At 36.3% G+C, this 23,479-nt stretch overlaps 1 protein-coding gene across 4 annotated transcripts in view; it reads right to left on the reverse strand.

Moving 5' to 3' along the window:
• Positions 1–23,479, reverse strand: part of SGCE (sarcoglycan epsilon) — an 83,470-nt gene that overhangs the window by 54,065 nt on the left and 5,926 nt on the right. For 2 of the 4 annotated variants that reach the window (XM_014591216.2, XM_006157481.3), the window contains exons 2-3: positions 14,040–14,147; positions 626–748 (exon numbers count right to left, since the gene is read on the reverse strand). In XM_014591216.2, coding sequence (XP_014446702.1) covers positions 626–748; positions 14,040–14,147 — 231 coding nt within the window. The remainder of the gene's footprint in view (positions 1–625; positions 749–14,039; positions 14,148–23,479) is intronic. The other 2 variants (XM_014591218.2, XM_014591217.2) reach the window with 1 other exon arrangement.

Below are 23,479 nucleotides of genomic sequence, written 5' to 3' on the forward strand. Positions count from 1 at the left end.
ATATAATTTTTATAAAATTCATTTTTATTAAATTGTATAAAATCCATTGTTATTTATTAAAAGTTATAACTTACCATGTTTTTTTTTTGCTATTCTTCCTATATCTTCATTAACTTGATAGCATTTGTGATCATTCAAAAAACATATTTAAACCATTAGTGAATTAAATAAGACTTCATAATTAGTGTCCCTTTGCAGAAAAGAATCAGTCTCCATTATATTATTAGGCATTTATATACACTTATCTCAATTATAAAAACTTTTTAAAGAACTCTTACTTAATACCATATTTCATTCTATAACACATGTATAGTTTTCCAAAATCAATGTACTATGTAAGAATCTAAACTTAATATAGAAAAATCACGATCTTTTGTCAGGGGCATAAAACTGAAAAATTGGAACCCAGAAATATGCTTCCTTTAAAATTCAAAACTGAATTAGTTCCTGCTATAGTTAAATTTCTAATCTTAAAATAATAAATATCCTACAACCAACTTATTCTATTACATTCCATTTCAAATGATGTGAATGAAGCTGGTCATATGTCATCTAGATTACACACACTGAACAAAAAGAAAAATTGTGTAAATTAATCACTATTTTCCCCCCACAAAGAACATACCAGGTTTGGGGTAAGGTGGAAATTCCCCCTTAAAGTGCTCTCTTTCCAAAACATGGACAAAGAGGACACCTGCAGATGGGTATACATTCCGATCAGAGTGCACCTTCGAAAAAATGGTATACACTGAAAATAAAGAGATAAGAAATAGACGATAATAAGATATGCTCTTGATAATTGAGCTTGCACCAGAAAGATTTCACTATGTGGAAATGTCTGGAAAAACTGAAGCAACATGCAAGCAAACTGTTAATAATTTTGTTTTACAAAGAAGTGATTTTAGGTCAAAACATGAAAAGATTCTTCTGACTTTTGTTTGGAACCTTTTCAAACACCATGTAAACAAAATTAAGCACATTTAACATTTTCAATTGTTATTAAATAATAAAGATGCTCATAATATCTTCTTTAGGCTCAAAATTACTACTAACAAAATATGTCATGGTAATTGACCATCTGACCAATTGCTACAATTTCTTTTCTTCTTTTCTCCTTTTTATTAAAGCAATGTACATACAGTAATTTTTTATTTTTTTAAATTATTTTTTATTTTTTGGAGAGCTTTTTGCTATAGGGCACATGTGCTCACCAGGAAGACAGAGAGAGACAGAGAGACAGAAAGTGAGAAATCATCCCCCTGGTGGGATGGCCACACCACAATAGTTTCTCCTCCATTCTCCTCTCAGGGGTTTTGGGCACACACGCACACGTGCTCAGCATGAGTTTAAGCCTCCAGGTCTGCACTTGAACCATGATTAACTACATGGAAGTCCAGAGACATAGCCATTACACCAACTGCTGGTCCTGATACAGTAATTTTTAGAAAGTATCTCAACTATAGTAATTGGTTTTTTTGTTTTGTTTTGTTTTTGTTTTTTTGGAGAGATTTTCACTGGGTGCGTGTGCTCGCCAGACAGACAGAAAGAGACATAGAGACAGAAATTGAGAAATCACCCCTCAGGGGGGATGGTCACGCCGCAATCCCTTCTCCTCCATTCTCCTCTTGGGATCTTGGGCACACACGCACATGCGCCTGGCGTGAGTTTTAAGCCACCGGGTCCGGGACACGAACTGTGGTCGACTACATGGGAGTCCAGCGACATAGCCAGTATGCCAACTGCTGGTTCCCAGTAATTGTTTTTAAAGCAAAGCTCATTGGACTATGAAAGACAATCAAAAAAAAAAAAATATATATATATATATATGAGGTAATTTTTATATTCCTTATAAAATGCACTAGATAAACTTTATGAGTATTCATTCCTCATATTTCTCTTATAAATTATTTTATTTCCCTTGACTGAGCATTAAATAACTTGAACAACACAATCTGTTGGGTGGTCTGAAAAGTCATGACGTATTTTTTTCTGCTCTTCTCTGCAAAAATGCATCATGACCCTTTCGACAACCCAATATTACATCTTAAATAAGCAGAAACAGTTACATAATAAAATTCAATGCAAATAACTTCTTGAAGTACAAAGGGGCACATTTCATGATGTGTTGGTTACTTAAGACATATGAGGTGAGTACATTAAAATGGCCAAATTGGTTTGATTGTTCCCACCTACTGTTTTTCCTCTGATGACATCTTCTCTACCAACCCTTTACTGCCATTACCCTTGTCACCTCTACAATCTCTTTTGGGTTTCTATCTTCTTGATTGGCTAGTGGCTGCAATTTTTAGACACCTAAACCCTCTCTGGCCAGTTTTTCCTCTTAGTCACTGATGGATTTGTAAATGTGGTAATTAACCTTAAGAACTCTTAAGGCTGCTTGTTCCAAGCTCACAACTTACTAAAAGCCCTGCATTGCAAGACAACTGACAATAAGTTTTTCAGCATAAAAACAGGAACTTCCACAAAAGGTTTCTTTTTCTGTGAAAACTTGTCCCTACAGTTCTGTGGATGGCTGCCAAAAAAGAAAAAAACTGAACTAAAATATTTGGCTTGTAGCTTCATGTAGCCATCACTTTGCTACTAAAAACCCAACTTTAAAGACTATGTAACAGAGGGATGGAAACTGCAAGTCAGATTTAGAACTAGGTATATATAGGGAGTCTCATTGCTTGCTGACTTGTTTTGCACTACAATAGTATTTAAATGTGGTCTTACCATACCATGGTATTTACAGTTCTCATCTTCTTCCTAAGTACAACCTACTCACCTGTGGGTATGATTCCATTCATTTAAATAAGAATAAATGAATCCTGGAAAAATAGTAAGGATTAGAATTTGACTTTATTATTATTAGTATTAGTATTATTTCAGTTCCATAATGTGCCCCAAATGCTAGGTGCTGGAATGTGAAAATTAAAGAAACCCAGGCCCCTCTTTCCATAAGTTTACTATCTAGTTTGGGAGTCCAACATCTACCTAACTAAGTATTATTCCAGAATATTATTCAAGAAGATCTAGAATTATGGAATAAGAAGAATTCGATATGGTTCTTAAAACACTAACAGGATTCTGAAACTCAGAGATGGAGAATTTGGGCATTTCACCCGTGAACACATTGGTGAGATACAATAGTAGGATAACATGGGGCCCTCTCAGGAAAGGGAATTAAGTCATTGACGCTAGATCCTGGGATATAGTTAAGGTAGGGATGGCAAAGCTGGAAAGAAAAGAAGAGTCAAGTTATGGAGGATTTTGAACCCCTGCTGAGTAGTTATTTCACTCTGCATGAAAAGGTGTATAAATTATAAATTACAACCCTATATCTAAAACAGAGGGATATTTTGAATAACCTAAATGAATCTCTTTGGAGCTTTTTTTTTTTTTTTTTTTTTTTAAGAGAGACGTTTGTTGTAGGGCACTGTGCTTGCCAGAAAGACAGGAAGAGACAGAGAAACAGAAAGTAAGAAAACACTCCCCCAGGGGAGATGACCACTGCAAGCCCTTCTCCTCCATTCTCTTCTTGGGATCTTGGGCATGCACACACTCACCCCCAGCATGAGTTTTTTTTTTTTTTTGGAGAGATTTTTGCTAAAGGGCGCATGTGCTCGCCAGACAGACAGAGACATAGAGACAGAAAGCGAGAAATCCCCCCCCTGGGGGGATGGTCACGCCGCAATCCCTTCTCCTCCGTTCTCCTCTCGGGATCTTGGGCACGCACGCACACTTGCCCGGCATGAGTTTTAAGACACCAGGTCCGGGACGTGAACCGCAGTCGACTACGTGGGAGTCCAGCGACATAGCCATTACACTAACTGCTGGTTTCCACACCCAGCATGAGTTTAAACCACCAGTCTGGGACTCAAACTGTAGTCGACTATGTGGGAGTCTAGCAATGTAAACACTACCCCATCTGCTAGTCCCTCATTGGAGCTTATCTAATTTATTCTTTCCAGCCACGAAAAACACCTTGAAGCCCATCTCTGAGTTTTATTTACCTTGTCATTTTCTCAGAATCTAAAAGAATGTCTGGCATAGTTGAATGATTTACCAATGTCTATGGAATGGATGAATACATTCAACTACAAAGCATTGTGTAAGTAAACACAAGTTCTTTGTTAGTGGACTAAATACATACAATACTTAAAGTGTAGCACTTCACCGATCATTGTCCTCTCTTAACATTACAAATATGCTAATTGACTTCCTTAGTTTCTGCTGCTATAAATTGGTAAAGTTAGTTCATAAAACAAAAGGACTGTTCATATGAAATAATACCGAAATAATTGCATTGTCTGTAGCCCTTCCATAGGACTTGGAATGGAGCCATTAAACAATACCTGTCACTCCATATTACCTCACTTCAAAATATATATATACATATATGTGTGTGTGTGTGTTATTATGTCTATCTATCTATCTACCTACCTACCTACCTATCTATATTACTTTATGATCTACAGAGCCAATCCATAATCTACCATGGCCCTCCTGGATTTTAAGATGACATGCACATCTCTTTATTTGTATGTACTCAGTTGCCTTTCTGCAATCTGCAATGTGCTGGTCAGTTACCTTGGCAACTCCACAGGAAAGCCTGCTTCACTTTAAGTATACTATGCTATTCACTTCGAGAAAAACATGATACAGATGTATGACACATTCTTCATCTAGAAATGGCAAATGACTAAGCCACTATGTTTTGTTTGTGAAAATAATACTTCCTTTCTGTAGCATCAGTTTAAATTATGGGCACCCACACAACATTTTAGAGAAGTGCCCTCTCCCTTTCCCATTTGATACTTGCAAAACAAATAGCTCTTCAACAGAGGCTATTTGGGCAGTATTTACACCTAGGCTTCCTTTCAAAAAGAACAAATGACAAAGAGTATTTGAAACTATAGGCTCTTGTTCTAAACAAGAGCTATATAAATAATGCCGAAAGGATCTACACAACCACCATGTAGGCTGATACAAACAGTTAACACATGTTGTGCTCACATATGCCTCAGTAGTACTCACAAACCATAAACTTGAAGCATATTGTTTTGGGGTTTTTTTGGAGAGGTTTTTGCTATAGGGTGTGTGCGCTCGCCAGACAGACAAAGACATAGAGACAGAAAGCGAGAAATCACCCCCCGGGGGGATGGCCACACCGCAATCCCTTCTCCTCCATTCTCCTCTCGGTATCTTGGGCACGCACGCACACACGCCCGGCATGAGTTTAAGCCACCAGGTCCGGGACGCAAACCGCGGTCGACTACGTGGGAGTCCAGCGACATAGCCACTGAGCCAACTGCTGGTCCCAAGCATATTGTTTTCTTTAAAAGCAAGTCTTGACAATCAAATTTAAACACTCGAAAAATCCACAACACTAAGATCTAATGATCTCTTAAATATACCCGCATAGGGTGCCATGTTAATTGAGCAGGGGTCACAGGTCTGGCCTGTGAATTGCATGGTTTTGCAACCTTCTACAGCTGCAAATCTATTACCTTTGCAAACGGATGCCATGGATATACATGAAAATAGAGACTAGAGTGTAGCTAACTCCATGCAAATCTAACACTATTAATGGGGAAAAAATTATCAAAAGTCCAATCCACAGGAGGTTAAAAAGAAGTCTGAACAGCAAGAATAACTATATTTAAAAGAACAAAAACTTTTGGAGACAGGTATCATAAGCAATACAATTTTTTAGGAAAAAAATTCATATGTGAATAGAGAAAGGCAAAAAGGGTATGCGAGCAAGTAGCTGGGATCATTAGTTCACCTTCCCTAAATGTAGCGCCAATGTCTCTTCTTTGTGTTTTAGTCATAGGAAATGGAAACTATAGACCATTTCCCCAACTGTATATTACATGACAGCACAGAGCCAAGAATCAAGTAACAGACCGCGTTAGCAGGAGCAGTAAAGTGAGACCTCATGTTAGTTCGGTACTTAGTTTGTCTTCTTTTACTAATATGCTATTGGAAATTCTCCATGATGAGAACATAAGGGTGTGCATTTGTGTGCTTAATTACAATTACCAAAAACAAAAGCAAGTTTGGATGTACTTAGTAAACATTAAATTTCGAAAGCACCGTGGTGCTGCATTGCTAATGAAACTATGGCATGTAATTTCACAATTATCACAGTGATTATTCTTAATGGCATATGCACGTGCACAGGCACACATGCAGTCCCTTCTCTACAAAAATGCCCAAAAAACATTTATCAGCCCTTTTCCTGCATCATCAACAGCAAGTACATGACCATAAAGATAAAATAGCTACTGAGTATGAGACCCTGCAAGTTTCAGCTAGATTTAAACCTTAAGGCCATCTCGCTTCTGAAATGTGAGAAGAAAATCATAAAACATTATCAGTATTTACATCCAGGTGACCTTTATTAGATACCATTTACATGGCTATCTCTTTAATAGATGATTTATCAATGACTTAATCACTCTGAATTATCCATTTCTATTTTCTAATTTTCAAGATTTACAAGAATGCAGTAAAATCTGTTTACCAAGAACACCACGGAACGAATCATTCCAAAACACTGATTTTCTAAATTACTCAGTAGTTGATCCTCTGTCATGAGGGTATAAGATCATCATTTTGCACATCAATTATTACATTCTGCTCTATTAGACAGTGATGTCCTCATGGACTCTGGTTTCCTTGTCATTTACCAATCACACTAGCGGGTCCCAGTCTGCTAATGCTGTTTAAGGTTGTGTGTTTCATAGATTTCCTGTGTTCTGTAGAGAAGTTGTCCGCTGTCATTTCTCATTGATATCAGTGTGTTTCCTATAGTGGCTTGGCTTCTTTATCCCTTCTAATTTGCTATTATTAATCTGCTGCAGGTTTAGAAACCAGACTGCCAGATGAGGTGTAATTGTGCATTAAAATAAAAGTGAATAGAATCTGTGCTGTTTTAATGCATGCAGGGCTCTTCTAGATTAAAAAAAAAAATCAAAACAAAACAACAACAAAAAACCAGGAGCCTGTATTTGCAGCATCTATCAATATTTTGATTGTCCAAAGACCATTTTTGTGGTGTATTTCCTGGTTCTTAGTTGACGCAGTACATTTCTGAATAGGTGATCTTACTGTAACTGGGATAGACACATTACTTGAAGTGACAGCATAAACTCTGTGTACTAAATACATTCAGAAATGAGTAAGTGTACAATTGAAAATCTTAATTCAACCTATACATTACATATACTGGCAAATCAAAATGACTTCAACGCATTATATAAAATAATTTCTTACATCTTTGATATAGGGAAAATATGCTACATAATTTAAACAAAGATCCAGATTAAAATGATACACTACCTTTAATGATAGCTAAATTGACCTAAGAATATTCTAGCACACTATACGTAACATGAGTAAAAAATTAAAGACTATTTTTAAAAATGTTCCTGTTTTGTCAATTTGCCTTTCACGCAGTGTTAAGACACAAACTATTCACTGAGAAGCATCACTAAATCCAAATCGGTTATATAAAATAGCATTTATTTCCTAACTGCCAGTTATGTATTATCTAGAACGCATATTTTGAATAAGCTTGCTGAAGATTTTTAAACACATGTAGGATACAAAGAGAGTGCTGGATAACCCCACACTTGGTATTGCTTTAACATAACACATATCTGGTATTGCTCTTAACATTTAACATAGGCTTTTCTGCCTGAGCAACTGAGTATGATCATCCCTGATAATCAAAAATATTAAGTACTGAGAAAAATGAAGCCTTCTTGTCCTATATTTCATAGTTTTAGCAGTTTAAAAGCTCTTATGAAACTCAAGAATCCTGGTACACACAGCACTCTACAAAGCTACTCCCGATTCATTGAAACTGATCACAGGAGATGGATCCCAATTGCTATCTCTCCATCAAGAGAACTAATTTCAGGGTTTTTAAGAGTCTGGTATGTTTGTGGTTTCCTTCCTAATTTATTTTTAATGTATTATTAGATTCATTTGAAATTTAATTATTAAGCTGGATAGCTGCTATAGAAAGTATTTTAAGAGACATTACTATTCAGAGCCAGGCATACAATATGTTTTTGTTTCTCACTAAGATATACCATGCGCTTTATCAATCCAGCTTTGTAAATCTTGACTGTGAATCAAACACTGTTCTCAGCAGTCTGCCATCTTGTCTACCTTTGACTTTACTCAACATTAAAGTACTGTAGGTCATTCATTTGGTGTGGGCAGCTACTGTTTTGGCTGCATTCACAGACAGTCCATACCTAGGGTGTTAAATACATCACAGGGATTGTATTAGATTGTCTTCGTAAATTTCATTTCTCTAAAAGATAAGGCCACTTTTCTTTATAAGCAGGAGAAATGAAACTACTACTTGGATCTTCTACAAGAAAGCAAAATGTTTTTTTCATGATATGTTTTTTTCTAACCTTGAGTCACTTACTTTAGTTGTTCCAAATTGAAATTAAATACCTCGATCATTGTATGATTTTATGTGTTTTTCTTTTTCTCTTTTTCTTTTTTTCATAAATGTCAACTGGATAAAGGTTGCAAACCTCTGTTAATTGGTGATCAATAAGCATAGTCTCAAGAATGCTACAGTTGAAAAGGGCTTTAGATGTCATCCTGTCTGGGCATGCCAAATATCTTTCTCTATTAAGAACTCATAGCTTTACTTCCTATCTGGATATAACCTCAGTCTCCTACTCAACCCAGGATTCCTTGCATTTATTCCCAATTGGAGTTGGTATACGTCAGACTGCACACAATTAAAGTATGACTGGATCTGAAGAGGTTAGTCCTTCATTTAAGGGATGACAAAATTGAACCCAGATTTACTAAGTGAACGGTTCAAAAGCCTCTAGGACTAATAAGAGGAAGATTAGGATTCGAACCAGGGTAGTCTTGTATTTTGTTAATCCAAAACATAAATTAATATATTTGTATTGTACATTCTATTATTATATCCTACAGCAAACTTATGTTGCATAACATCTTAATTTTCTTAATTATTTCTCCTTGTTTTTTCTTTTTTTTGGCGAAGTTTTTGCTATAGGGCACATGCGCTCGCCAGAAAGACAGAGACAGAGAGACAGAAAGTGAGAAATCACCCCCCAAGGGGTATGGCCACGCAGTAATCCCATCTCTTCCATTCTTGGGCACTTACGCACACATGCCCGACATGAGTTTAAGCCACCAGGTCCGGGACTCGAACCACGGTGGACTACACGGGAGTCCAGCGACATAGCCATTATGCCATCTCTACTGGTCCCTCTCCTTTTTTTTTTTTTTTTTTAAAGAATCAGAATTGGGGGGCCAGCAGGTGGCATGGTGGTTAAGGTGCTGGACACTCCCACATGGCTGACTACGGTTCAAGTCCTCGACCTGGTTGCTTGCTTTCCCACTTTCCCTCTCTCTGTCAAATTAAAAATAAAATGAATGAATACATAAAATGAAAAAAAAAAAAGAACCAGAATTGGATCAGATAATCCAAGTTTATTCTATTATTTCATAAAGTTATTTTAATACACAGCACAACTCTAAGAAGAGAGTCTATAATCACAATTTCAGACAAATGTGTATGTAAAAACAAAAAGCAAAAACCTGAACATTAAAGGAAACAGCTTAAGTTCTCATAGCCAGAACTCAGGAAGAGACCTATACATATTTTGTAGATGGTTCTTCAAAGTCCTGGAACTTTGTGATCATTCCTCTGACTTTTGTCACTCTTTGGTGAGTAGGAGGAATGCATAACTTTAGATTTAGGGGCACTTCCTGCTCCTCTCCAACAAAGAGTAAAAGAATTCATCTAGAAACATACTTCTGTCTTCAAGTTGCAGTCCTTATCAGTAAGCCAAGGAGAACCCACCGTAAAATGGTAGAAGAGTCATCTATCAAGTTAGCCAGAATACATATTACTTCATTTTTATGAATATTCAGTTAACTTTTGACATTTAATTTGAAATAATCAGGAAATTAGGACAGGATCATTTTGACTCTGTATTGTTTCTTGGGAAAAACACAATGGAAGTCTATCATATCAGTAAACCTAAGGCTAACTCATTTTAGAGCATAAGCTGCCCTAACCAAAAAAGGAGAATTTGAAGATGTTTAAGTAAAATATAAAAATGAATAATGAGAAACCTTATTTGCTAAATTATTACAGGGATAATTTGAAAATTTTAAGTTTGTTTACCCCATCCCAGGAAAATTGGAAGAGAATCCATTTTTAAAGTTCTCTTCATGACTTTTGTAACTCTTTAATGGTTGTCAAAGTAGAATGGTATCAAATGTATTAATCCAAGGCATTTAAATCCCTCAGAATCCTATTTACCACCCTCACTGCTTTACATAATAATTGGAATATTATTTTAAAAGAAAATTATGGGACCAGCAGTTAGCGTAATGGCTATGTCACTGGACTCCCACGTAGTCGACAGTGGTTTGAGTCCCGGACCCAGTGGCTTAAACTCACGCCGGCGCGTGTGCGTGCGTGCCCAAGATCCCAAGAGGAGAATGGAGGAGAAGGGATTGTGGTGTGGGCATCCCCCCGGGGGGTGATTTCTCGCTTTCTATCTCTCTGTCTCTCTCTGTCTCTCTCTGTCTGTCTGGCGAGTGCATGCGCCCTATAGCAAAAAAAAAATTACACAAAAAATCATTAAATTTATATTACTATGTAAGTGTTCTTATAATCTTTGGTGCTCTTTTGAAATTATCAAAAATAACTAACTGGAATTTATGGTCAAGAATATCTACAAGAATATTTGATACCTAAGCATTTCAAATTGCTTTACTACACAAACTACTAGGATTAAATGTTATAATTTTTTTAAGACAGAATTTTGCTATAGGGTACGTGCGCTTGCCAGAAAGACAGAGAGAGACAGAGAGACAGAAAGTGAGAGATTATCCCCCAGAGGGGATGGCCATGCCACAATCCCTTCTCCTCCATTCTCCTCTCAGGATCTTAGGTATGCACACACACGTGCCCAGCGTGAATTTTAAACCTCCAAGTCTGGAACTCAAACCACAGTCAACTACATGGGAGTCCAGCAACATAACCATAATGACATCTGCAGGTCCTACTGATATTATAATTTTTAAAATGATAAAACAATTCTTTTCATACAGTTGATGAAACTTATTACTATCTGTATAAGGTATTTTGATGGTATAGAACTATAATAAAAGAATTCAAGTAGGATAAGGAGACCAGAAACAGGCGAATCTGAAGAATAAGAGCAAGAGAAACTATGGAAATAAGAGAATGTGATAACCTAAACTGGTTATCTCAGTAGATTCAAAATGGATTGAACATTTATTTATTTATTTTATTTGTTTGTTTTTTTCATAAGGCACATGTGCTCACAGAAGAGAGACAGAGAGAGGGAAAATGAGAAACTCCCTACCTCCCACAGGTAGAATGGACACACCATAATCCCTTCTTCTTCATTCTCCTCTTGGGTCTTTTGGTACACATGCATACATACACATATAGCATGATCTTCAAGCTGCCAGGTTCAGGACTTGAACCACACAGAAGGCCATGTGCGAGTCCAGTGCTTAACTACCAGGCCACCTGCTGACCCCTGGATTGAACATCTCTATTCTGAGAATTACAGTTATCACTTAGCTCCCAGGGAGAAAATCAGTTTGAGGTCCAATGGGAACATGAGTTTTGAAACAGAAATCTTTCAGGAGAATGCTATGCAAAAGACTTGAAAGTACTTCACTAAGAACAGCATCATACAAATGATGGCTCTGCCTGGTCTTATAACTGGTTAGGAGAGCTCTCCTGGCAAAATAAATAGAAACAGTAGGGCTATGTTCAGAGAAGACAGAAGTTCTAGGGATCAAAGTCAAAGAAAAGAATATGAAGAAAAGGACATACAAGGCCCATACCTAGAAAAATAATTAGAAAACAAAAAGAGTGGATATATTAAAAAAGCTGAAGGCCCTCAGCTTGATCATGGAACCAACCAAATAACCAGTATAATCAGGAGGGATTCTCTTAAAGAAAACAAGAAGAATCAAGTGAAAATACCTAAAGACCATGGGCTTGGGTCCTAAAACGTGTGTATCTAGTGCTTTATAAAATAATTTAAAAAATCTTTTCATGGTAAGTGATTTGTTATAAAACTCCAATTTCTTAAAGATATCAGCAATAAGAATTCTTTAAAAATCCACAGGTGTCAGGGCCCACAGGTCATGTGGTAGTTAAGGCACTGGACTCCCATAGCTTGGCTGACCATGGTTCGAGTCCTGGACCTGGTGACCACTTTCTCACTTCTTTCTGTTTATCTCTCTCTGGTTAAATTAAACAACAGCAACAACAAATACATAAAATTAAATAATTCTTAAAAAAATTCATAAGTGTTTATGAGTTTGTTTCAAAGACATCAAGGAAAAAAAAAGATGTTCGGAAACTGTCCCACTGAAATAGATCTGGGGATAGAAGATTCTAGCTACTATTATTTAATAATTTGATTACAGCTAAATAATAATTTGGTGCCAAGTGTAAAAGTTAGCAACCCTCACTTCAGAGATGTATGAAGACAACGAAGAAAGCCAGGAAATCATTCTTACAAGCAATCAGAAGGTTTTATATGGCAGTAAGTCCATTTTATTACTTAAAAATAATGTTCTTTCAAAAATATTTTAAGCAGTTACAGAGAAATAATAGTAATTAATTTTGTACACAGTTTGGTGACCAGATTCAAAGTTATAGTTAACTATTCTGTTAATAACCTGTGACATACATAAAGCTACAATTCTGTTTACAGAAGGAAAGAAGAACCATAAATGGAAATAACCAAAATATTAAGTGAAAGTTCATAATTGTCAATTTGAAAACCAACATTTGAGTGCTAAGTAAAGCTCTTTTTCCTAAGAAAAAGCATTCTTTTTTTTTTTTTTTTTTCCCTTTTGGAATAGATTGTTGCTATAAGGAGCATGCGCTCACCAGGGACATAGAGAGAGAAGGCAAGAAATCACCCCCAGGAAGGATGGTCACACCGCAATCCCTTCTCCTCCATTCTCCTTTTGGGATTTTGGGCACTCACATGCATGTGCCTGGCGTGAGTTTCAAGCTACCAGGTCTAAGACTTGAACACGGTCAGCTATGTGAGAATTCTACACTTTAGCCACTACACCACCTGCTGGTCCCAAAATGCATTATTCCAAAGTTCCTGGAATATTGTAGATGAATATATTTATGGTTAGAGAAAAAAAAATCCTAGAAAGATCAATCCTTCGAGGATCTAATCATCTTTCTAATAGAAAACAAATACCAACAAACTGTTTTTGTTTTAGCTATAGAGCAGGTGTACTTGCTGGAAAGATATAGAAAAAAAAGAGAAAAAGTAAGAAAGCATCCCCTCAGGGGGATGACCACACTGCAATTCCTTCTTCTCCATTCTCCTTTTGGTATTTTGGGTATCCATGCATACACAACCGGTCTATTTTTCAAGTCACTAGGTCCAGGACTAGAATAGTGGAGTTGGCCATGTGGGATCCATACCACATGGCTGACCTCTCCAATGAATTATTTAATAGCAAAACACATCAGTTTGGTTTGACAACAAAAATCAATGAGAATTAGCCAAAATATTTTATAACCATTTTTCTAAAGTTACATATTGTACATACTGTTTTTAACTTATATGTGTTAAATGTACTTAATGATTTTAATGTTAAAAATATGTTGTTATAATAACCATACTGGGACAGTTTTTATAAGTGGCAAGCTAGTGGCTGGATAAGGGACAATAGGTTAAAAACACAGGAATGAATTTTTTTTAAAAACAGGGCAAAGCTACAGCAAAGGAAAAAAAATTTTTAATAATATATTAAAAAACATAGATCATAATTTTTAGAATATTAGAAAAAACAAAATTTATTTTTTCAGATTGAGTTATTAAAAAAAAGCATACGCACACACTCATATGTCTAAAAAAAGCAAAAGAATGTTGTAAGTAAACATTTAATTGACTCTCCAAAAGCAATTTAGAGTTACGACCTAAACTCACCATCTTTCTTTCCAGCAGCCATTTTTCTGCTGATAATAAAAGTGTTGGCCTGTTTGGTCTTCCAGTTAAGTGTTCCATTTATGCCACCAGCACAGCTTAATAAAAAAGCTTTTCAGAATAAAACAAATGCACAAAAAATGAAATTAATGTCAAATAAAAATGATTATCACAGATCACCTACCATTAATTAGGATAAGATTCCTTCTAGCCCAGCTACCTGTTTAACTACAATCAGCAAATATTTGCTATAGCTCGATACAAGGAAAATACGGGGGAAATGTAAACATGACATAGTTCCTATTCTTCAAGGAGATTAAAAGCTATGAAGATTGGCAATTCATGTGCAGAAATATGTAGGTAACATATAGAACAATACAGTACTGACAATACATTTTCAGATTGCTGGATACAAGGCTAAAAGAATTAAAGACAGCTTTGAATTGTTGATCTAGAATGATACAAAATAGTAATATATTAAGAACCGCAGAAGAGAATCAGTTTTAGGAGAAAGAAGAATTTAACTTTGGATATATTAAATTTAACATAACAGATATCCAGGCAAAGCCATCTAAGAAGATGACGAGAGTTCTGATTCTTAAGAGAATGTTATGGGACTTCAGATATACATTTAAAATCTTCTTTCAGAGAAATGATCTTTAAAGCCAAAGCCTGGTAAAATTCCTTAAAGATACCACGCTCCCAGACATATTAGGACATTAGGCCCTTATGCAGAAGGTGCTCTGTAGCATATATGTATTCCTGCTCTTAACCCATTCATCTATCCTGCTTTCATCATCCACTGCCAACTTTACTACTGGTTCTCTGTTTTTTTCTTCCTTAACCTTTCAAACTTGATATATTTGGGTGCTGTTTTTCTTATTACAACAATTGGCCCTCTATCCTATTCTCCCTTCTCTGGTTAAGTTCTTCCTCATGTAAGTTCCCTCTCTGTTCACCTCAACCTAAGACTCCTCCACAGTCTACCCCACAGATTTGTCCTAGATGCTAGGCCTGAAATGCTGTAGAAAGAATACACAAAAAGTAGGCAGGACAGTACCTGGCAGAGGAACATGTTAATAAACACATCTGCATATCAAAAGCAAAGAATAAATGATTCCACAAAGAAAGAAGAGAGAGGCCATTGGAAAGGCTGACCAACTGAAGCTTCACATTGGCTAATGGAAGACAGATGTCAAGAAGATGAGTATGACCAACATTCTCACAAAGGTCAGAGAGGATGAGAGCTTAGAAAAGACTGCTAGAGTTGAAAAGTGAGAAGTTAACTGGTGACTCCTTGAAAGTGGAGCTCTTCTTAAGTGGTAAGAGTAGAAGCCACACTGCAAAAGGTCAAGACATGGATGTAGTAAATACAATTAATCTTTCAAGAACACTGAGCAGATTAGGGAAGCAAAGAGATCAAGTGATAGACTAAGGAGCAGCAAGGGGAAAGAAGGGTCTGTTATTTTCACATGGGACAAACTAAATTTTGTACATAAGCTTAGGAAAAAATGTAAGAGGAAAGAAAGAGAAATCATAAAGAAAAGGAGCATAACTGACACAATCTAGGTAAAAGAAGAATGGGTAGAACCAAGCATATGCAAGTAAGAGAAAATACTTCATGAATGATAAACTAAGAACAAGTTAATGTAGAAGAAGCACTTAGTGAGGCATGGCAAAGAACTCCCACCTTAATAAATCAGAGATGAAATGTATATTTTCTTTTTCAAACTGAATTTCCAGTAAAATTTTGTGCTTAAGTTGAGAAATATTAAGTTTCCTTTTTAATAAATGTAGTTCAGAGGCCAGCAGGTGGCATGGTGGGTAAGGGTACTAGACTCACACATGGCTGACCGTGGTTCAAGTCCCGGACCTGGCAGCTTAATTTCTCACTTTCTCTCTCTCTCTCTCTCTCTCACTCTGTCCCTCTATGGTCATATCAAAATAAATAAAGTTAAATAAAATAATTATTAAAAAAAAAAAGCAGTTCACAATCCAGGTTATTCAGAACAAAGTTTTAAGTGGTCATTTCAGTATAACTGGGAGCAGAAATCAAAGGCCCTAGCACCCCAACAAGTAACCTACTTAATTGGCATTCGATTCCTAAAATACGTAAACTTAGGTATATACTAGTTTTATCTAGTGGACAACCAATCTTACAAATGACTTGCCTAATAAATGGGTTATTCTTTTAACTGAAATGATAAACTTTTCAGTCTAAATGAAAAATACAGTAGGTATTTCTTAATAATTTAAGCTAAAACAGGATCAGAAATGTTCATAGTATTTATAGCAAAATACCTACCCCACTCCCATGTTTTCCCTGACTGCAAGGTTCTAAAGGCAACATGCTGATTACACAGACATATCCTGGGCAGCTCCCTGAAAATACACCTTCCTAAAAATAATAAAGCAATTTACAAACACATATTCATGATTCCACCATGGACAGTTTAGAGAAGTGGGTTAACAGTTTTACTGGTGCATCTCATACACACTTATGAACTCTAGAAGACTGAGAGAAGACCTACAGAATTCGAAGAAATACAGGATATTGACCCAAGTCATATATACACTGAATGTAGGGCTGACTTTAGAACTGAAAACCCTACCCACTCCTAACTTTAACAGGTCTACAGTTAATCTGCAAGAAACATGCAAGTCACTGCTGAACAGTGGAAATACCAGCCTAGAAAGACAGGGAGAAGGTAGCCAAATTATTCTCTGCAGCTTTCCAAAAAGAATGTTATATAGATTTGACAAGGTACTATTTAGATTTAAGTGCTTCTCATTACCATATACTGAGCAAGGCACTTTCATGTATATTGTCTAATTCAGCGCTTAGGAAACCAAACAACTCTATTACCAAACAACTCTATTAATATATCTGAAGATTATAAAGGCTTAACAGAATGAAGTAAGTCCTACAGGCAAGATGAAACTCTATAGATATCTCCAGCTGTCCATAAACTAGATAGTTACCATAAGGAAAGAATGAGTTGAGTTGCCCAGAAAGGTCATCTTTTGTTCCACCTTTTATTGTAGCTTAGTGGTTTCTCGGACAACACTATGCATAAGAACTATTGTTCACAGTCATATACACAAAACTACACATATTGCACTTTATGGGGTAGAAACTGACTAACCCAGTATAATATTTAACACCACTGCATGTCCTTGGCTGGTGAGCCAACATCTCATTTTTCACACTTTCTAGGTCCTGGGGAAGGACAGACTAATTTGCTTTCACAAGATTCAAAAAACAAATAGGACTGGTGCCTCAATTGTTAACAAATAGAGGCAGGGTAAAATAGTGCAAACACATCCCACAGACGTATCTCTGTCTTAAAGTCAGCATTGCTTTGAGCACATTCTTCAAATCACCCCTCAGGGGGGATGGCCACACCACAATCCCTTCTCCTCCATTCTCCTCTCAAGATTCTGGGCACGCACGCACGCCCACGTGCCCAGCCTGAGTTTAAGCTGCCGGGTCCAGGATTCGAACCGTGGTCAACTACATGGGAGTCCAGCAACATAGCCATTGAGCTAACTGCTGGTCCCGAGCACATTCATTTTTTAAACAGTTCATATTGATGTATATATAGTCCTCTGACTACAGAAGACTTAAGTCCAATAAATTTAAGTAAAAAGACAAATTTTTATGGACCTATCTGCCAGGTAGATCACTAAAGAGAAAACACAATGCCATAAATGATGTGACTACTTAAACATTTGAGTCCCACATCTTGAAGAAGAAATCTCAATAATACAGAAATAACTCTTTGTTTTTAATTGTATGTTCAAAATCACGGATCCATTCACCTAACTTCTTGTAGGAGAAATTATTATAATCTATACATTTTCAAGTGCAGAGAATTCACTGAAAAAGTCTAGTACTTAAAAATTTGATTTTCTTTTAAAAGAACCAATGTATTTTTTTTCCCTGTGAGAACAAGTTTCCTTAGGATGAGAAAATATGATTCACTTTTTAAAATATTTATCTTATACACAATTTTTCAAGATTAAATCTATTGTGTAAAGAAATGTCAACCTGTATAGACTGGTTGTTGGATCCCTTCCAAAGATAATGGGCCATCCTCAGAAATCGTAAAGGAAGGGAACTCTACTGTGCTCACCGGGTTCCAGATCATCTCTGCCACAATTACACCTGGGTGTGAGTTTTGCTCCAATTCAGAGACACAAAAGCAAAGAATAACATGCATCTAGTGTTTACATAGCCCAAACCCAGAAGATACCCATACAATTAGCTGGGATGTCACTGTACACAAAATCATCAAAGCCTGAATTAATACAAGGTGCTGGCATGCCCTCAAATTCCCTCGAAACCACATAGCACTTCAAGTTTGTCTTCAGATTCAGTGATTCATGTTGAGTCTTACAGCAGCATGACCACATTTTATCTGGCCTAGGGCAAGTACTCTCTGAAGAGAGATTTACTCTTTCCCATGAATTATTTGCTGACTGGAGGAGGAGGGATTGCTGTTTAATAAAAGCAATTGAAGAATTGTGAATAGTGACTGATTGCCAATGAGCTAATCAGAATGTCAAGGGATAGAAATAATAAATAATAACTTGCTCCGGCATCACTGTCCAAGTAAACAGCAGGATACACCAAATGAAATTTAATCTGATTAACACTCACCTTAGAACCAAACTGCCCAGTCTTTCTCTGTTCACTGCTTCATTTGTCTCTCTTCATATTCTACTCTAAGAGGAATGGATGACTTTTTTTCCAGAAGCTGGATATATAGCTCGCATCCCCCACATCATCTCCCCACTTCTCTCACTACTCCCCAAGTCATTAGGATGCATGCATTACACTCTACATGTCTCTCTTCCCTCCTTTTATGCAACTCCCATTATTCTTAAGTTGGTTCTTATAATAAAAATTTGTTTTCACACTTTTCTCTCTAGAAAAGAAAATGTCAGTTGGCCATTATTTATCATTAGCCAAGTGTTTTCAGTGCTAAATTCCAGATTCTACACCAAGGGTTTACACATATTAACTAATATAATCCTTCCATCAAGTTATATAAAGTAGGGAGTATTAGTTCCACTTCATGAGGATATGAAGTCTTAGGTCACATGCTTAGTAAGTGCAGAGTTGAATTTTGAACTCATTTTGTGGGGCAGACTGAGAAGTCTATGTCACCTATTTGTCAATGCTACCCTCAAATAGTTAAATGGGAAAGCATGTTGTAATCATCTATTTTAATGTAATTGAGAATGTTATTACTACTAGTTGTTCATCTTCGGCTTATCTTTTTGGAAAAAAAATTATAAGTTGTCCCTGGCTGCTGGGTTAGAAATAACTAGTAATAAGGCAGTGTGAGCATTCTGCAGTGGAAATTAATCCCATGCATTATGTGCACCAAGACAAAAACAGAAAATAAAACAACTTGTTGAAAGAGAAAAGCTAAAAAGTTAGTCAAACTTATAGAGAAAAAAGGCTTTGCTGAGGAAAACTGTCTGTATCAACCCCAGAAAAGTAGCAAGGAATGAGAAGTGTAAGAGCAAGACTTTAAACCAAGAATGCCAGAAGCAGCAGCCTTCGAACTATTAGAAAAGCCTGGCAAGCAGGAACACAGTAATTATTTAATACAATAAAAAATTATTAAAATTTTCTAGGTTGGGCTAAAAAACAAAAGGTTAGATTTAAGAGAGTTCTGAGTGAAATAAAACTGGAGTACAGAAAGATAATGTTTTAATATCTGAACCTCTGGAGACAGTGTCTGGGTTCAAATCCCAGTATTCATCTAACTGGGAAAGTCGCTCAATGTCTCTGTGCCTCAGTTTCATCATTTGCAGATGTAATAAGAAACAAATTATACTTATACCATACTATCTTTCATAAACTTGTATTAATTCTGAGAAAATAATGCAACAAAAGCAAAACATGCCATGTGCACAAGATTCAACTTTGCATTAACCATAATATATCAAAATTGGGTAGAAAAATTAAATGTCTACTATAAAAGGCAATAGTTTAACAGGATGTAAATAGAAAATGAAGCCTCTCACTTCTCTTGCTATTATAGCTTTTGTTCCTTTGCTCAAATAGCCTAGGAAGATAAGTTCGGGTTTCTCCTCCTGGAAAAGGCAGTATCTCAGAAATACTGGATGAAAAAGGAGAACCAGAGGGGTCTTTAAAGAAATATATAATATATGCAGTAGTTATATTTATAATTACAATTGAAACTCATTTGCAAAATGTTGGGACTGTTTTGAAATTAATAAAATTAGTGAAAGGCAGAATACACAACAGTATGTAAGCTATGTGAAATCTAGTGGAATAGTGCAATCTAGTGGAAAGGGATTAAAAAGCAAAGTATTACAAGCTATCGGACTAGGGAAGTAAAGCTATAAGAAAACATTTTTGAGTAAAATAAAAAACATAATAATGCTTACATGATCATTCTAACTGAGAAAGCTCTGAAAGATAAATAATCTCATATTGGATGTTTGCTTTAAATGGTCAATTTTCTTTATTATAGAAGCCATATATTCTTATTGCAATGCATTCCAATAGTATAACCAAAAGGGTATGAAATACAATTTACCCTGAATAGCCTTTTAATTTTTCCATATTCTACATGAATGCAAACCTGTATTTGTATACATATAAACATACACATACTCTGCTCTTTTTTACATATCATGACCATACTTTTTCATTTAAACATGTTCTATGATATCACATTTTAAGGTTGCATAGCTTTCTCGTGTGTTTCTCAATCACAAGTTATTTATCATCACTTGAACTCTGTCCAAATTAAGACTCCTGATCTGTCTCTTATAATCTGATTCTCTTGAAGCATTCTTTGTTCTGTAAAAGACATCATCGACCACCAACCACCCTTATGCAGGTGACAGAAATCTACATATCAGCCTGGCATTCCCACCCAGCCAACTGTCCCAAATTCAATCCTATACCCACTCCTGTTTATTTTTACATCTCTTAATCTTCCCATCACTACCCTAGCCCACAAGGTCATCATCTCTAAACTTGGATTATTAATGTAGCCTTCAGATTGGTCAGCTGAGTTCTATTCTGACCCGTCCAATCCTTTCTTCATAAAATAGCTAAAGTGTTTTTTCTTAATGTAAATCTGATCCTGTGCAGTTTAAGCGCCCCCAGACTTCCCATTGGTTTTAGTATAAAGATGAAACTCTAAGGTGATCTACTAAGTCCTGCAAAATTTACTGCTTAACTTTCTCTCTAGCCTCATTTCACATAGTGCTCACCCTTCTCTTTCCGCTCCAAATTCACTGGACCTCTTTTAGCTTTCTGCCCCAAAGCCTCTACAGAGCCCTCCCCCTTCTTTCAAATACACCTTTCCTCTTCACTTGATACCCTGCATATCTCAGTATTTCCTTGGAAAAGCCTTCCTTAATCCCCCTGTCTGGCCAAATCCCCTGCTTAGTAGTGTTTGCAGCACTTACCATAGTTTTAAAAGCACATTTATATGTGTGATTACTTGATTAATCTTTGTAAAGAGTAATCAAATAATCTTGGAAAAAATGATGTGATTAATCTTTGTCAATCCCACTAGTATAAACAGTTCCATGATGACTGGGATCATGTATTCCCCAGCATCTAACCTGAGGTCTCAAAACTAATCACCCCCTGAGGAAACAAATTAATAAACCAACTATTAATTAGTAAACATGACCACTATTTTGTTCTAGCCTGTCATTATTACAATCAATACTACAATAAATACCCTCATCGGTATGTTTGAGTACTTTCACCAGTATGTCTGTGAGCTAAACTTTTACAAGTAAAACAGCCAAGACAAAAATAATGTACATTTCAAATTCAGATAAGCACATATAGCTTCTACGGTATTGTTCTTTGATTGGAATCAAATGGGTAATTACAGAAAACGAAAGATTTTAAAGCAGCTACACTGATGAACTCTTTCAGAGGACAGAAAAGCCGTTGTCATTTTACCGCACAGAAAGAAACACTATTTTGCTAAGGAGGAAAAACAAAGAACCTCCTGACAATTTTTTTTTTCCTTTTCTTTTGCATTACAAGGTAAAAGAGCAACTATACTTCTACGCTGATTGCTAAAGAAATAGGGAACTAAATATTTTATTTTAACTCTTATAGGAAAATTAACTGTGGTTTTTCACATTTGCAATGAACCCCAAATTTCCATAATAATTAAAGTGGTGACCAGAATTTACACTAGAGCTGCCTAATTCCTAAACATGTTTTTAAATGAGCGGCTTCACTTATCAGAAAAGAAAGCCCACATCACAACAGATGCCGTGGCGATTCCCGTGGTACAGGATGCCAGAGATCTAGTCTAAAAATCTGAAGCGTCTAAGGCAATTAAATAAAAAGTGAGAGGTGCTAAAGATGAGTGATTTTCAAGTAATGAAATGCATTCAAACTCTAATGCATAAATACTGCATACAAAATTCTTAGATGAACATACAAAAAAAAAAAATTCTACCACAGAGTGACCCAGGAAGAAAACAGCACTTTAGCTTTTACTAACATATTAATGTTTCCAAGAATATAATAATCATCACACCAACAACTAAAGTTTTGAGGTTACCTATTTATTTCCCAAGATAACTTCCTTAGGTTTTAAAATGTAAACACTGAGGATTATTACTTCCCAATCACAGAGCAGGAGCGAACGCTGCATTCAAGGAATTGCAAGTAGCTGCCTGCAGATCAGGTGAGGGTTGACAAGCCAAGATCTCATCTTGGGGCATTTCTCTCTCGGAAATATGAGCTCAGCCCAAGAATGCCTGTGGCATCTTCCACAACTGGGAAGCCAGCCATTGCCAAGTTGCTGTGTGCATTATTACAAGCCCACAGAAGTGCACTGTGGGCTTGTAATAAGAACAGGAGAAAGTTGTTCAACATGAAAAATACACTTCATACAGTCGGAGAGTGACTGTATCTCTAAATCAACCATGAGAATGGAGGAGAAACTTCTGGGTGTGAAGCAGAAGTGAAAGTAGAAGGAAAAAGTTGGTTAGAACTGATGACAGAAGAGTTTTCTCTCCTTCTATTAGAGTCCCTGTGAGTTTGGTAAGGCTCTAAAATAGTTTCTGTAGAGTCAGAGCCCTACTCAGAAGAGGGGTTCTGAGAGGAAGCTCTGTGTACTCCACAAATTCATTTTGAGCAATCACATTTCCAAAGGCAGGCATAGCAATCAAAATAAACAATCAATACACAGGACAGAGAGGGAAAAAAATTTCCCTAAGACATGTTTACGACACTAAGTATGTGCCCCAGAGGTGGCCAGAAACCAGGCTAGCCTGAATAGAAGTTAAAGCAGCACAGGGGTAAAGCTACTTCTGATAGAAAGCCTATATTTTGCTATTAAAAACTTCAAAATGGTCATTGGAAGTGTTGCACGGAGGATATATCACAAGAGAGAGAAAAAAAAAAAATG

Source organism: Tupaia chinensis, unplaced genomic scaffold, assembly GCF_000334495.1.
Source record: "Tupaia chinensis unplaced genomic scaffold, TupChi_1.0 Scaffold000544_1, whole genome shotgun sequence".
Classification (NCBI taxonomy): domain Eukaryota; kingdom Metazoa; phylum Chordata; class Mammalia; order Scandentia; family Tupaiidae; genus Tupaia; species Tupaia belangeri.